Below are 14,759 nucleotides of genomic sequence, written 5' to 3'. Positions count from 1 at the left end.
GATTATAGCAAGTACGATTGATCTCACCTTATGAAAGAAAAATCAGAGGTATTTTCTCATTTCAGCTGTTTGTTGCTATGGCTGAAAATGAAAGTGGCTTAAAAGTTTAAACTCTCCATTCCGATAGAGGGGTAAAATACATGTCTAATGCATACAAAGATTTTTTAGCACAAAAAGGCATTATGCATAAGTGTACAACTCCTTATACACCACAATAAAATGGTGCTCTTGAGAGGAGAAACATGGCTCTCATGGAGGTGGTTAGATACATGGTTAAAGTTCAACAGCTTACATACAAGTTTTGGATAGAAGCAGGTCTTTGTGCTACCTATTTGCTAAATAGGTGCCCCACTAAAGCTTTAAAGACTATCACTCCTTATAAGTCTTGGTTTAATTGAAAACCTAAGGTTAAACACATGCGTGTTTTTGGTTACTTGGCATATAATCATGTGCTAGCACAAAGCAGAACTAAGCTTGATGAGAAGGTAGTGAAATGCATTTTTATTGTTTATAGTGCTTAAAGTAAAGGTTATTGTCTCTACAATTCTCTTAGTAAGAAGATTATTATCAGTAGTAGCAGGGATGTTGTTTTTGTAGAGGATTCTATATATCCAATGATGGAATTCAACAAGCATGCCTATGCCATTCTCTGGACATGTTCGATGGATTATTACTTATGCTAATATCTGTTGATTCTCAATAGATTTTACCTATTGATCCTTGTTTGTTCAAGGGGGAATGCTTAAGGATTTGATGCACCAAGATTCAATCAGTATAGATGCAGTCAATGCTAAAAGATAAGCAATCAATAAATCTAGGGTTATGCCTAGATAATGGGTTAGAAGCACCGTGTAGGATAGTAAATTATCTACTTATTTACAGAATAGAACCAGATTTGGTGTTAGAACTACTTCTTCACCAAATATTACTAAGTTTGTATTTCTTAGTTCTCTACATAATATAGATGAACCTATCTTTTGAAGAGGCTCAAGAAGATCCAAATTGGGTAAAAGCCATACAAGATGAAATTCATGCCATTCAAAAAATGGTACTTGGGATTTAGTGGACCTATCCCTTGGCAAGCAAGCTATTGGGACTAAGTGGGTTTTCAAAGCCAAGAGAAAGGTAGATGGATCTATTGATAGATTCAAGGCCATACTTGTTTCAAAAAAGGTTATGCCTAGTAGAAAAGGATTGATTATGATGAAACTTTTGCTTCCACTTCCTGTATGGCCACTGTTTGTTTTGTTATTACTTTGGTAGCCCATCATGGATGAAAAGTGCACCAATTAGTGAACATAAAAAAAATAGCATTCTTGAATGGAGGAAGAAGTTTATGTGAATCAGCTAGTTGGACTTGCCCAACTTGGTCGAGAACAGAAGGTATACAAGCTTAACAAAGCTTTATATGGTTTGAAACAAGCTCATAGCACTTATTGTCATTCTCTATGTCAATGACATGCTAGTGATAGGCACTAATGAGGATTCCATTACGGCTTTTAAGCCTGACCTTGCCTCAAATTTTGAGATGTCAAATCTTGTTCTTTTGCACTATTACTTAGGTATGCAGTTTATATAGCAAGATGATGGTATATTCATTAAGCAGTCAAAGTACATCAAGGCACTACTCTAAGAGGTTCAATATGGAAAGATATAAACTAGTCTCTACACCAATGGAACCTGGTATAAAACTTAGTCTGGAGGATGTCGGTCAACCATTCGATATCACCATTTATGATCAAGTTGTTGGATGCCTAATCTATTTGTGTAACTCACAGTCACAACTTTCAAAGTTTACCCAAGCACTAAGCATTGGAAGCAGGTAGTTAAATGTATCTTCAGATACTTGAGCGGCACTCAAGATCTTGGATTGTTCTATGGCAAGGGGGGTGATTTAGAACTGTAGGCCTTTAGTAATACCTTCATTGATTTTGACTGGGCAGGTGTGATTATGATACATAATAGTCCACATCTGGTGGGAACATCTGGTGGGAAGTGCCTCTTTCTTAGCAATTCGTGCATATGTTGGCTAAGCAAGAAGTAATGAATTGTGGCAACATCATCCTATGAAGCTGAATACAGAGTAGAACTCACTGTGACAGTTGAATGTGTATAGTTGAGAAGATTGATGGAGGATCTTTATGTCCCTTTAGACACCCCTAATCCTACTCTCATAGGTAGCTCACCAGTCAGAGTAGTGCAATGGCAGTTGCAAAGAATCCTATGTTTTATGCCAAGACCAAGCACATTGAAGTGCATTATCATTATGTTAGAGATAGGCTCCATGCAAGAGAGATCAATTTGATCTATTACAGTATACATGACAATGTGGTAGATCTTTTCACTAAAACCTTATCATGTGAAAAGTTTGAGGCCATCTACAAAACTTTGGGCCTCTTCCCTTTCAGAGACTCTTTAAACCTCACATTTGTACCACAAGGGGTTTGTTACATATATGGTAGTACTATTGTGAGGCTAATGTACTTATGCTATGGGCACTTTTGTCCCACTCGGTTTTTTCCCATGCCCATCCAAGTGTGAACGGACACCTTAGGGTTAGCTAGTATATAAGAAATCGCATTCACAATTTAGGGTTACTTCTTATTTGCACTTTCTCTCTTTGTACTTGTAGAGAGCTTCATCTCTCTTCTTTGAGCTTGCCAATGTCTCTCACACTCTACACCACTGTGTTCTTTGTGTTTGAGCATGTGAGTCCAACTCCATTCTGTGAGCTATCATCTTCAAGTTCACGACATATACTTGTTTGCTAGTGCTTCTTCTCACACTTATCAGTAAAGGCATGGTGCCATTACCTGATTATATGGTTAATGTAATAATCCGGATAGCAGAATGCAAATTCTACACAATTCGACAGTTTAGAGGTGCATAATTTTTTTTCAAAATATTTATCTTCCCAAATAAATTCTTATAGACAAGTTTACCCTTCCGCTCAAATAATAGATATCAATTTTAAGCATCCATTCACTAAACTAGACCTGGATATGATCACAATTCCAGTTTCAACCAAGAAATTACTGAATTCGGATTTATTATTACTTATCCAAATAATCCTCATCATTAAGTGGGTTTAACTTTTGTCTACCAACAAAGGCAACCCATCTAGTGTGTTCGGTGCTAGCTTAGAAACATTGGGTGATAGCTTAGAAACATCGAGTGTTGGCTTAGAAACATCGAATGTGTCAGTTGTTAGCTTAGAAACATCGGGTGTATCAGGTGTTAAAAACATTAGGTGTTAGCTTAGAAACATCGGCTGTTAGCTTAAAAACATTGGGTGTTAGCTTAGAAACATCAAGTGTATCAAGTGTTAGAAACATTGGGTGTTAGCTCAGAAACATCCAGTGTTAGCTTAAAAACATTGGGTGTGGGGTGTTACTGGACTTTTAACTACCCATCGGGTGTGTCAAGTGTGCCAAACGTTAGCTTAGAAAATTATCCTTAATTTTATTAGTCACTTAGGGGTAGCTTAGGAATGAGACCCGAATAGTCATGACAAATCGTAGGTGTGAGGCTTTGTTCCCTCGATTCATGCTATTATGTAATGCACTAAGTGCTAATGGAAGAGATGATGACCTATCATCATCAGAGATCGGTAGAGAAGAAAGAAATATACAACTATGTGTGATGCATCTTTACAATTCTGTGTAGTGTTGTGAGTGCTCTGATGTTGAGTAATTTGTGTATCACATAATCTTGAATGTATGAATGATGGTTTATAATGTACTTATGTTTAATGTTTAATTCATGATTTTCATGTTGGTTTATCCACCAACAAAGGTATCTTGTACCTTATCTTCTTCCAAAGTGGTGGTCCATATAAACTCATAATTTTTGTGTTGGTTTATCTACCAACAAAGGCAGCTTATACCTCATCTTCTTCCAAAGTGATGGTCTGTGTAGACTCATCTAATAGCTTCACCTCACTTCCGTCAGCGTTCTTATTGAAAGTGTTAATGCAGTGCAAAACACTAACAACAACGAGGTCTAGTCTATTAGAAATTATGGTGAGGGATGGTGTGTGTGTGTGTGTGTGTGTGCTTGAGAGGGAGTGTATGAGCCTTGCTTTGTGTGCACGTGTGGAGGTTTAAAGGACCTTAGGATTTTGTATGGTATTTCGAGTGCATATGGTGTGTGTGTGTGTGTGTGTGTGTGCTTGAGAGGGAGTGTATGAGCCTTGCTTTGTGTGCACATGTGTGGAGGTTTAAAGGACCTTAGGATTTTGTATGGTATTTTGAGTGCATAATTGTAAAAGATGAAGTAAAGTATAGGTGGTGGTAGATTCCATGTGATTATGGGGTTCTACGAGCGAATATGAGATTGATGTGATTGAGAGATTCTTGAAGAGGTGGAGTGATTGATGTTGAGTTGATGGAGATTATTATGGAGATGATCGTGGATCTAAATTAATGTAGTACCATGTTCTTTTTTACAATGTATTTTTGCAATGAGATTATACCTTTGTTTATACTTACCTTGTTTGAGCTTAACCTTCATTTGTGTTACTTAATTCTCTTCATAAATCATAGATTTAGTCTCTTGCTACTACGATCCACCCTAGCCTCTTTGATTTTCAAGTTGGTATTAGAGACTCTAGGGTTAGATAATAGAAATTAAGATCCTTAGGTGGAAATAAGGGTTTTCTTGTTATTAGGATCAGTGCTATGTTCAGGGATCTATATTCCTTTTTTATCCCCTCTTTTTTTTTCTTGTGTAGTTTGAGGAGAGAGAGAGAGCGAGAGAGAGAGAGAGAGGGCATAAAACATTAGATATAGTTATAACAAATATGATCCTACCTCAAATGGTCGATCTTATAAAATATAATAGCCATCTCATAGTAGCTAGACAAACAACTTCATCTTAGCTCTAGTAGCTATAATTGTCTTGTGTGCTTCATCATCCAACTGTGAAAGTGCTATTGGTAGAAACTAGCTTAATTTGAGAGAAGGTTGTCCAATAGTAGTTAAACCAATGTAGAAGCTACGGTAGTGGCTTTATGTAAGGAGGAGGTGACTAGCAGCAAAAGTGCACAACTTGAAGGAGAAAAATGACAGAGTATCTCCCTTCCAATGGTGTTGGGGCAGTAGATAATCTTTCACTCCCCTAAGCTCTTCAACACCTTATACATCTCCACTCTATAGTCATCACAATTTTTTTAGCATTGCTAAGTTAACATCAAGGTTAGATATGTCCCTCTTCTTCACCTATGCAAGTAATGGAATGCAACAAGTAGCCCATCTCTAGTAGCTCAAGGGCAATAAACAAAGCTTCCACAACTGTAGATCAAGTTCCACACGACATGCTTCCTTATCTCATTTGGTGCATTGATCACACGGCATACACAACATGCTTTTTTAGTTTGTTTGATGCATCGAACACATGTTTTTTTAATTCGTTCGGTGCATTGATTACATGCCCATTAATTTTCTATTTTTGCATTATATTTTGGTGGGTGTGATTAGTTTGAGAACCTTAATTGTAAGATATGAAAACTTGGTAAAATAAGCCCATGTTCAGATGCATTTAACATTGTAATGCCTTGATTTATAAAACGTAGTGTCTACACTCATCATCATGGGTTTCATTAAGTTTAGCACTAGCATGGTCATAGTTCAAAGATCAATAAAAGGGATCATAACAACAACCTTTGATTTGGAATCATCTTCATTGATAAAAACTTTACTTGTGATCGCATGTTCAAGAAGTGCATCCCATCCTAGCATTTCAAGAAAACATTAGGACACATTGACATTTTGGTAGGGCCTTTTGGCACTGAGGTAGACCATTACTGATTTGCACACACTTGGTTGAGCATTTTTCAACCTACATCAACATTAACCTTCATGATCAAGGGGAAATATGACTCCCATGTTTTAATTGTGTTTGGGTGCCTACGCAGATTTGTGGTCCGAAATGGTTGTAATCATGTGCATCGATGTGTGTGGAGAGCTACTTTGAGCTCATGGGTTTGTGATGAATGAATAAATGTGTAAGGGCATGGATCCTACCTCGTGTGCCCATCATGTCCATAAAAAGTGTAAGCTCCAAATTGTCATGAATGAATAAATGTGTATGGGCATGGATCCTACCTCATGTGCCCATCATGTCCTACCAAAAGTGTAAGCTCCAAATTGCCAAGGTTTTGGGGAAGGTCAGGACTGGAGCCAACTCACCTAAATTTCTCTAACCAATGAGTATAGAGTACAGGGGTGAGGATGCACGAGTGCTAGGGAATTCATCAACAACAAGGAAGTTTTGGAAATTGTGGTGATCACACTACTAGCAATTGGGAGCTTTAGTGACAATGTCTTAGCATTGTTTTTATATTTTTTGGCCAAATGTCACTTAGTTACAGTCTTAGTGACCATAATATATGCATTTTTTTAAATATTGCTTAGCGATGCTACTAGTAATGTTTAACACTTGGTCTAGGAACTCGAGAAAGATTCACACTCTCCTTCGTCAAATCATTTGAATATTTCAATTCTTGCCTTTCTTTCATTACCTCCATTGATGCAAACATGTACATGTAAAGGAGAAGAAGAACCCCTATAAAACTAATGGATTATGTGCTTTATGAAGGCCATCCCCCCCTCGTCAACACACATCCTAGTGAGAGATCCTTGTTGTTTTAATTTTTCTTATTATTCTAATTATTTTCTTACTCAATTTACTCTATTACAAAATGACAATTATTTGCTATTTAAAATATCCTCCAAATGCAGACTATTTTCTCTCTTTTAATTATTTTGTAGCTTTTTTCTCCTTCAACCTCCAAAGAGGTGAATCCACCAAGCTTGTTTTTTTATGTGTATGGATCATTTCTATTGTACTACTATGTATAAGTTTAAATTTGATTTTTTTAAAAAATCCCCTTCGTAACTTCTCCTCCTTTTCTTTTCCTCTCTTTCTTTCCTCTCTCTCGCTTCTCCATGTTTAGCAAGCCGACAAGGACTCTATGTGTGGAGGGAACGCTAGTCTTGGCCTTTGGCAACTTAGGCAAAATGGGGAGCTTGAAGCTACCATGTGGAAAGAGCTGTTGGGCTAGGCAATTATAGGAGACTTGTCTTTGTAGGACATTCAAGTGTTGTGTGGAGATCTTACTATGCTTGTTGGTATTGGTGCTAGCAACAAATGCATCTTTGATAGAGTAAGTATCGAGGAAGCTCACGAAGCATTCAAGGATAGTCATTGATGAAAGAGGTACTTAGAGGACTTTTTGAGGAGGTTCTTCAAGGGATGTCATGCATAAAAGGACCTAGAGGTATATGGAGGGAGGTTTTAGGAAATGGTGAGTAGTCGAGTGTGGGGAGAGAGCTCGTTGCATAAGGGCCAAGAGCAAAGGAGAGGAGATGGATGGAGGCTCGTAGTAGGGGTGTTACATGGAGGGGTTGGAAGACATGTGAGGAAAAGGGGCTCTCAAGGGTGCCATTGAGACTTGACGGAGGCGTAGAAGGGAGGGATTGGAAGAGATGCAAGAAGGAGCTATGGAGGGCACTTTTGAGACATGTGACCCTTAAGAGAAAGGTAACCTTGTAGACTATGTTTTTGCAGAAGAGGGGACCACAAGATGCAAGTATCATCATCCATGGTTTTGTTTTCCCATTTTTTGAGCAAATTTTTCCCTAGCTTCAATTAGAAATGGAAGAACTGAACCCGACAGGAATGCGAATGAATAATATATTAACGAGAAAACCTAGTCTCAACACACAAAGAATGGAGCGCGTACTACGCATGGATGTAAAGGTAACATCCTCCTTTCAAAGTGTGCCAATTCGAAGACGACCTACAATGTTTGTCTCCATTCTCTTTGCGTTCTCTCACAAAACTCAAAAGCAATTCTTTGCCTTTGCTCTCAAGGGACTTAAAAGCGAGCGACAAGGTTGTTGGAGAATCTCTGCCAACTCATCCTACTAGCCTTGAACCTTCAAATGATTAAAATTTGAAGGTTGTTGCCCTACCCGTGTTGTGTGCATTGTTGTGGGGGATGGGTGCCAACCCCACCACAACTCCGAGATGCCTCTTCTTCTACAAAACCTTGACCTCTTTCTAACTATGCAAGCCTTACTCTTAAATGTCATCTCATATGTGCCATTCAACTTCTTATACTAGCAATTAGAAGTGTGTTACGTGTGTAGCCACCCCACTCAAATAACGTCTTGTTGGCCGTTTGCAATAAAGGGACAAAGGCAAAAAAAAATTTTGAGGGTGTAAGGGTCCTACTACTTTGATAAAGGTTCATTTTCACCTTTGATTAGGGTTTTCACTCTAGGGTCCACTCTCTGCCTCTCCTTTCTCCCTTTGTATGTGCCATTGTCATCCCATCTAGATTGCCCTCCTCTATTTAAATGCTTGGACTATGACCAAATCCATAGCATAGCCCAAAATAAGGTATATTAAGATAATGTCTCTCTTCACCTTGGGTAGCCTAACATCCTTGTAGAAAAGGAAGGAAAGAGACAAGGCCATGCGGTAATAATATCTTGTAAAAAAGCAAGGAAGCCACATGGTATTTAAAAATAGCTAGAAGGATCTGGGTCAAAATATAGAGGGCCTACGCTCTGTCTTATCAAACAGGTGGATAAGAATAAACACGATTAAGCAAACCACATATGCTAAAACCTTGCGACAGCATTGACGAGGGCCAGGATGTAGAAGATCTTGCGATTACTCGTAGTGCTGTCATTAAGGTGGACTGCTTGTTTTCTCACTTAAGAGGCTAAGCCTTACCATGGCTTTCCTTGCTACAAATATGCTAAAGAAGATTGCAAAATCGGCTTCGAGAAACGACAAGGCGGTCACAATACGGAAATCTGCAAGCGTAGTGATGACACAAAACCCCCAAAAGAACCACGGTAGCCTAGGTGAGATTACAATAAGCCAAAAACCTACAAACGCCTTGCTTTTTTTTTTCCAGGTCCTCATGCTTCCCGAAAGCCTTCCATAGTCCAATATGTCTAAACCAGTGTGAGTTCATCATTTCCCTCTCAACCTAATTAATCTGCAACAAAAAAGTGGCTGCTGTTTATGTATTTTCGTATTTAGGGCTTTACTCAAGGAAATATTGCTTGATTTCCTTTAGAAGGTCATAGACGTTCTACAAAAAGAGCCGCTAGAACTTGCTTTATGGAATTTTCTTGCATGTCATAGGCTTCGATCTCGGAGGCTTCTTACATCTGGGCATTGATTCAGTTGAGTGTCCACCATGATGGAGAGAATTGAATAGGTGATCGAGGATAAAAGTGCAACGTCATGCACCTACTACACATAATCGATTGCGTAGGCACTTGACTATCTTGAACATATGTAGCGGCGGCAAGGTCTCTTTCCAAATTAAATCACCTTCACTTGCATCTTAAAAGCTTTTCACCAATCTAGGAGCGATAGATAAGGGCCAAGAAATAAGCATAAGCAGGTACTCTCTCTCTCTCTCTCTCTCTCTCACACACACACACACACACACACACACACACACACACAATCATTAAAACTAGGTGCACTCCATGCTCTGAAGCTTGCAAAACATGGTATGGGTTGCAGTGTCCATCTTTAGTCAAGTGCTTCAAGATGTTTATACGTGGACGAAAGGACACACGTTCTTTCAAAGTACGTTGACAACGCATAGGTGCAAGCAATCAAGAGGATAAGGGTACCCAAGCATTCTAGTTGGTTATTTGTGAGGCTCAATTAACGTACTTGTATGAGTTTTGTAGTTTAAAGTGCGATAGATCTCCTATGCTTAGAATCAAATTCTTATTTGTAAAATACTATACCAAAGTTCCAAAAAACAAATCTAAGATGATCCGTACTAAAATTAAAGTTCCAACAATATGGGACCAAAATGTTTATTTGCTATTAATTAATTAGTGTAGTTGATGAAGGATGGAGCGAATCGGAAACCTTTGGATGAAAGGGTGCTAGAAACCTTAGCGAATAGGGAAGAAAATGCGTTGTCCAAAAACTTCCTATAACCGCCTCGATGAAGGGTATAAAAAGGGCTTAGCCTCATGATTTACAGCCGGGGCAAAGCCCCCGTGCGAGAGAGAGAGAGAGAGAGAGAGAGAGAGAGAGAGAGAGAGAGAATGGGCAACGAATGACATTGTGTGAGAGAGAGAGAGATGCGAACAAGAGAGAGAGAGAGAGAACGGGCAACGAACGACCAACCCTTTTTTTTTCGCTATGTTTGTTGATTAATTAAAACTTTAGACCCACATTAATTAATTAGCGCCCATAAGGGTGCTCATTAATCAGTGTTTGCCCTAGCTCGAATATGGTAGTTGCAAAGCTCTCATACGTTCAATACCAAAGTGCTCAATCAAAATTTCATTTCTACACATTATTTGAATCCATTACAGGTGGTAATTAATTAATGTTTACCCTAGCACAAATATGGTAGTTGCAAAGCTCTCATACGTTCACAATACCAAAGTGCTCAATCAAAATTTCATTTCTACACATTATTTGAATCCACATATTACAAAACTCTCAAACAATTTATTTACGGGCGCTAATTAATTAATGTTTGCCCTAGCCCGAATATGGTAGTTGCAAAGCTCTCATAGGTTCCACATATTACAAAACTCTGAATCAATTTATTAAACGAAACATTACATGACTGCGCATTCTTGTTACTAGTACTCAACCCACGCGTTGCTACGGTATGTAAAAGACATTAAGAAGTGAAACAGAGGAATGGAAGCCGGAATACAGAGGGATTTTTTCCTCTTATTGTTTAGAAACCGAGGATTTCTCTTTTCTCTCCTCTCCTTGTACCTTGGTTGTCCATGGCTAATATGTAATAGATAGATAGGGTGAGTTATTTTTTAGTTCTTTTCCAAGCCAGTGCCCCACCTTTGATGCTCCTTGATTACCATTATGAGCCTTGGCTCACCTCTCGAACATTCTCTACTACACACATATATTTGGAAACCTTGATTTTCTCCTTGGGGAAAAGATGACCCTCATTATTTTTTTTAAAGATGACCCTCATCTTTAAAAAAATAATAATATAAAAACAAAGAATTATTTTTAATGGCCAGCGGCCTTTAGCTCACCACCTCACCTTCCGTCACCTCCATGCCCCCCCCTTCCCTCACTGGCCGCGTGGAGGCGGGGCCTTGTGTGGTAGCCGATGCACGAAGGAGGGACCTTGCTAGCAACCTCCATCACCTTCTCTCCCCATCATCATGAGACCTGCCACACCTCTCTTCGCCACCATCATCTTCCTCTCGGAGGCAACCTCTCCATGGTATCTCCTTACCATCGTCTCCTCATCACCTCCACATAGGCCGTGTGGCCTTCTTCACCTCCCCCCGCCTCCTTGTCAACCTGTTGAGCCTCCTCCGTTTTCCTCTCACCTCCACTCCTTCGCAACAACACCCCCCGGCTTCTCAACTATCACCCTGACTTCTAGGTGATCATGAAGAAGGGCAGCACAGGCTCCTTCTCGGCGGGCGCAACTCTACCTCTTCAGCTTGCTCTCAGCCCTCTTCTGGACCTACTACGGCATCTTGAAGCGCGGGGGAATATTCGTGGTCACCATCAGCGCCACCAGTTGCACCTTCCAAGCCTTCTACCTCTCTATCTAGCTCTGGTTTACCACCACCGCCCAAAGGGTGCGTTCTCTTCTGCAGCTCCCTTAACCATCATCATAAGCTTCAACTAATTCGCAGCTAGAAAGGTTACTTATCAATCACAGTCAATGCAGTAGTACTGCTCTTGCAGCAATGTCTCACATGGAAGTGGCTATGACGATCGATTAACGTTGATAATAATCTGATGGTTAATCCTTTGTGTCGACGTTCCGCTCAATGCTGCCAGCTAAGCTAGGGCATTAACTTTCAAAACACTAACTACTTCATGGGAATACAGAGTGGCACATGTGTCGTTTGCGTGCTTCCCAGTAAAATGGGAATACAAACCGTCAATCGAAGGATTTTTTCTTCTTATTTTTTAGAAATCCAGGATTTCTTATTTCTCTCAAGTCCTTGTGCCTTGGTTGTCCATATATATATATCTACAAATTCTCCGCACTCTCCTCTTTGAGAGGTTCTCAGGTTGGTGACTTGTGGTACTTTCGGTTTGGCCACTTAAATGTGGATGCGCTTTATATATATATATATATATATATAGATATAGTAAAGCTTTAAAATATATATATATATATATATATGCTAGTGCAGGTTGCACTGCTCTCTCAAGCGATGGAGGACTATGAGGTATCACTTTTTAGTTTGCAAAAATCAGCAAATTTTGCTCACCGCAGATGAAACGCTTCTTGTTTTCCTCAGGTGGACGAGAAAAAGCAGGCGGCAGCGGACGTGCTTTCCCAATACTCACTGTTTGCGATGACTTGCATTGGAGAGGGTGTACGGCCAACCCAACTGCGAATGCATCTTATGAAGGTTGGCTTTCTGCTTTCTTATATATATACATACATATATTTCAATTTCTGCCTTTTGGGTTTCTTTTCTGCGCCTTTTCTTGGTACTTTTCTTCTCCTTTCTGTGGACGTGATTATCTCCCTAATCAGGATTTTTTTTTTGGTTGCTTTGTCCATGCAATCAAGGGTGCCTAAACTTAGGGATATATGCTTCTAAATTCTTAAATCCGCATGGTTATTGGTCTCACTTCATTTCGTTAAGCATCAGGTCAAGTGTTATGCATGTGATGAAGGCTTGGGTCTCTTTTCGTTGTTTTCTTCTGATTAAGGGTGAATACATAGAGTCATCCTTGTTTCGTTGGATTTCTGGCATGTTTTTGTGTCAGTATCTTTGAGAATCTGCCTGGGTTTCAATTCAGTGCCATCATATAGATCATACATGGTCTGCTAGCTTGGCTACGAGGTTGAAAGACTCTTCTTCTTCTTCTCTCTCTCTTCCCCCCCCCCCCCCCCCCCCCCCCCCCCCCCCCCCCCGGCGCCCCGCGCCCGGCGCCTGCCGGGTTAACCTGAAGTTTGTATTTTTTGGGAGGGGCCCTTTCAAAGGGATGTATATTCTGAATCTGCAATGGAAGTTTGGGTGCCTACCTACATAGCACTTCACAAAGGGTGGTGGACAGACTGCGTCATGCGAACAAGCAAAGCCCACCCTTATGTACGCACTGCCCACATGACCAACAACATTACTTCCCACCTAAAAAAGCCCGGCAAGCAATCAACCTGCTCAGGCAAACATTGTAAGACCTTCTGGGCTGCACATGGGCCGGCTTTATGTCTAAGGTGGCCCTAAGTGCATATGGATTTTAGATGCTTCGGTAACTTACTTCAGCAGAAACCTTAACAGAAAAACTAGGGGCAGAAGAACCCTTTACCACCAGAAATCCTAAATGCTAATGTGTTGTTCTTTTTATTCTTTAATATTGGGTTTCTTAATGCAGGTTCTTATTTTTTTCCAGGAGATCTCAGGTATGCCAACCTCCTTGAAGAAGGATCGGGTTCAACACCATTCTTTGACAGTTGTGCCTGCTGTTAGAGTCGACAAAGCCTCGTCTTCTGCTGCGGATGGTGAGAAGGAAAAGAAAGCTATTGTTTTAGCTTCAGTCATATACATAATCTGCCTTGGTTAAGCTCATCAAATAGGTCTCATCATCTCTGAGTCAAGCCAGCAAGTTTATTGGTTGTGCATCTTAGTATGTCTAATTTTGTTGGTTGTTAGGGTGTTGCATGTTATGAGGTGGAAGCATAAGGTGTCCAATGCTTAATTTTTTGAGTCTTGTCCATAGGATTAGAGGCTAGGGGACAAACTCTTTAGGGTTAATTTAGCACACCCAAGAAAGGGACTGGCTAGAGCTACGCAAGACAATAATGTTGAAGATTGGCAAGAAGGGATTCAAACCTTCAAAATCAGCCCCTGAGCAGTACCAAAAAAAGACAAAGAAGAAAGAAGAGAATACCACCAAGTCAAAGAGAAGATCACTTTTTGCACTCTATCCAAGGAGGAGATGGAGGGAGAATAGATGCTTCAAGTGCCATGAGGTGGGCCACTTTAAGATCCAGCAGACAATAGACTCCCCTAGCACCTTGTAGTTTTAGTTTGGATATTGAGGAAACATTGAATTAATAGGAGGGAAACACTACAATGATGTTCGAGGGGGTTTCTGTTAGCAGTCATCTCCTGTCTGTATATTTACACCAGGGCCTTTGTTGTGGGTGTGCCGGCCCGATCTAGGTGTTTTCTCATTTTTCCCCACTCTCCATATTTTTCCCTACTTTTTCCAGGTGTGGTAGGCTGTCCTGTGCTTCTTGGCTGGTCCAGACACTGGCCGATTGGTTCTACTGCTTCCCGACCTTCCTTGTGTGCTGGCTGACTGTGAGTAGCTGGCCGACTGGAGTTGCAGCAGGTCATGGACATTCATGTGGCTGTCGGCTGTCTTTCTACTGGCTGACGGATAGGGGCCATATAAAATGGCCCCTTGCCCCCACACACTTTGTATTGTGATTTCGGGATTTTCTTGTGTATATAGCAGAGTTACACGCCTCTCTCTCTCCCTCTCTATTGCTGTGTTTTTCTGTAGTGCACTTGCTCTTGTGTTTTCAGATCTTGTTTTCATCTCCGTTGCATATTCTGACATGGTATCAGAGCTCTAGGCTCTTGGAAGATCTTGGGAACTGTGTGAGCAAGAGGGGGGCTGTTTTGTTGCTGATTGGAGGACTGTTTTGGACCGTACAGGAAGAGGAGAAGCAAGAGGAAGGTGGGCTGATTTGCTGGACAGCCACTTGCAGGTTTAGTTCGTCATTTATTCCC

At 40.4% G+C, this 14,759-nt stretch overlaps 1 protein-coding gene across 3 annotated transcripts in view; it reads left to right on the top strand.

Moving 5' to 3' along the window:
* The first annotated feature begins 12,115 nt into the window (after positions 1-12,115).
* The window catches only part of LOC147631091 (uncharacterized), a 36,900-nt gene continuing 34,256 nt past the window's right edge, over positions 12,116-14,759 (top strand). Inside the window, exons 1-3 of one of the 3 annotated variants that reach the window (XM_086809425.1) lie at positions 12,127-12,233; positions 12,306-12,419; positions 13,411-13,519. In XM_086809425.1, coding sequence (XP_086665551.1) covers positions 12,186-12,233; positions 12,306-12,419; positions 13,411-13,519 — 271 coding nt within the window. In that variant the 5' untranslated portion in view covers positions 12,127-12,185. Of the gene's footprint in view, positions 12,234-12,305; positions 12,420-13,410; positions 13,520-14,759 lie in introns of all 3 variants that reach the window. The other 2 variants (XM_086809424.1, XR_015267525.1) reach the window with 2 other exon arrangements.

The sequence above is a fragment of the Cibotium barometz genome, chromosome 15 (assembly GCF_041138505.1).
Source record: "Cibotium barometz isolate CiBa-2024 chromosome 15, ASM4113850v1, whole genome shotgun sequence".
NCBI lineage: Eukaryota > Viridiplantae > Streptophyta > Polypodiopsida > Cyatheales > Cibotiaceae > Cibotium > Cibotium barometz.
This window is presented reverse-complemented; position numbering and strand designations above follow the sequence as displayed.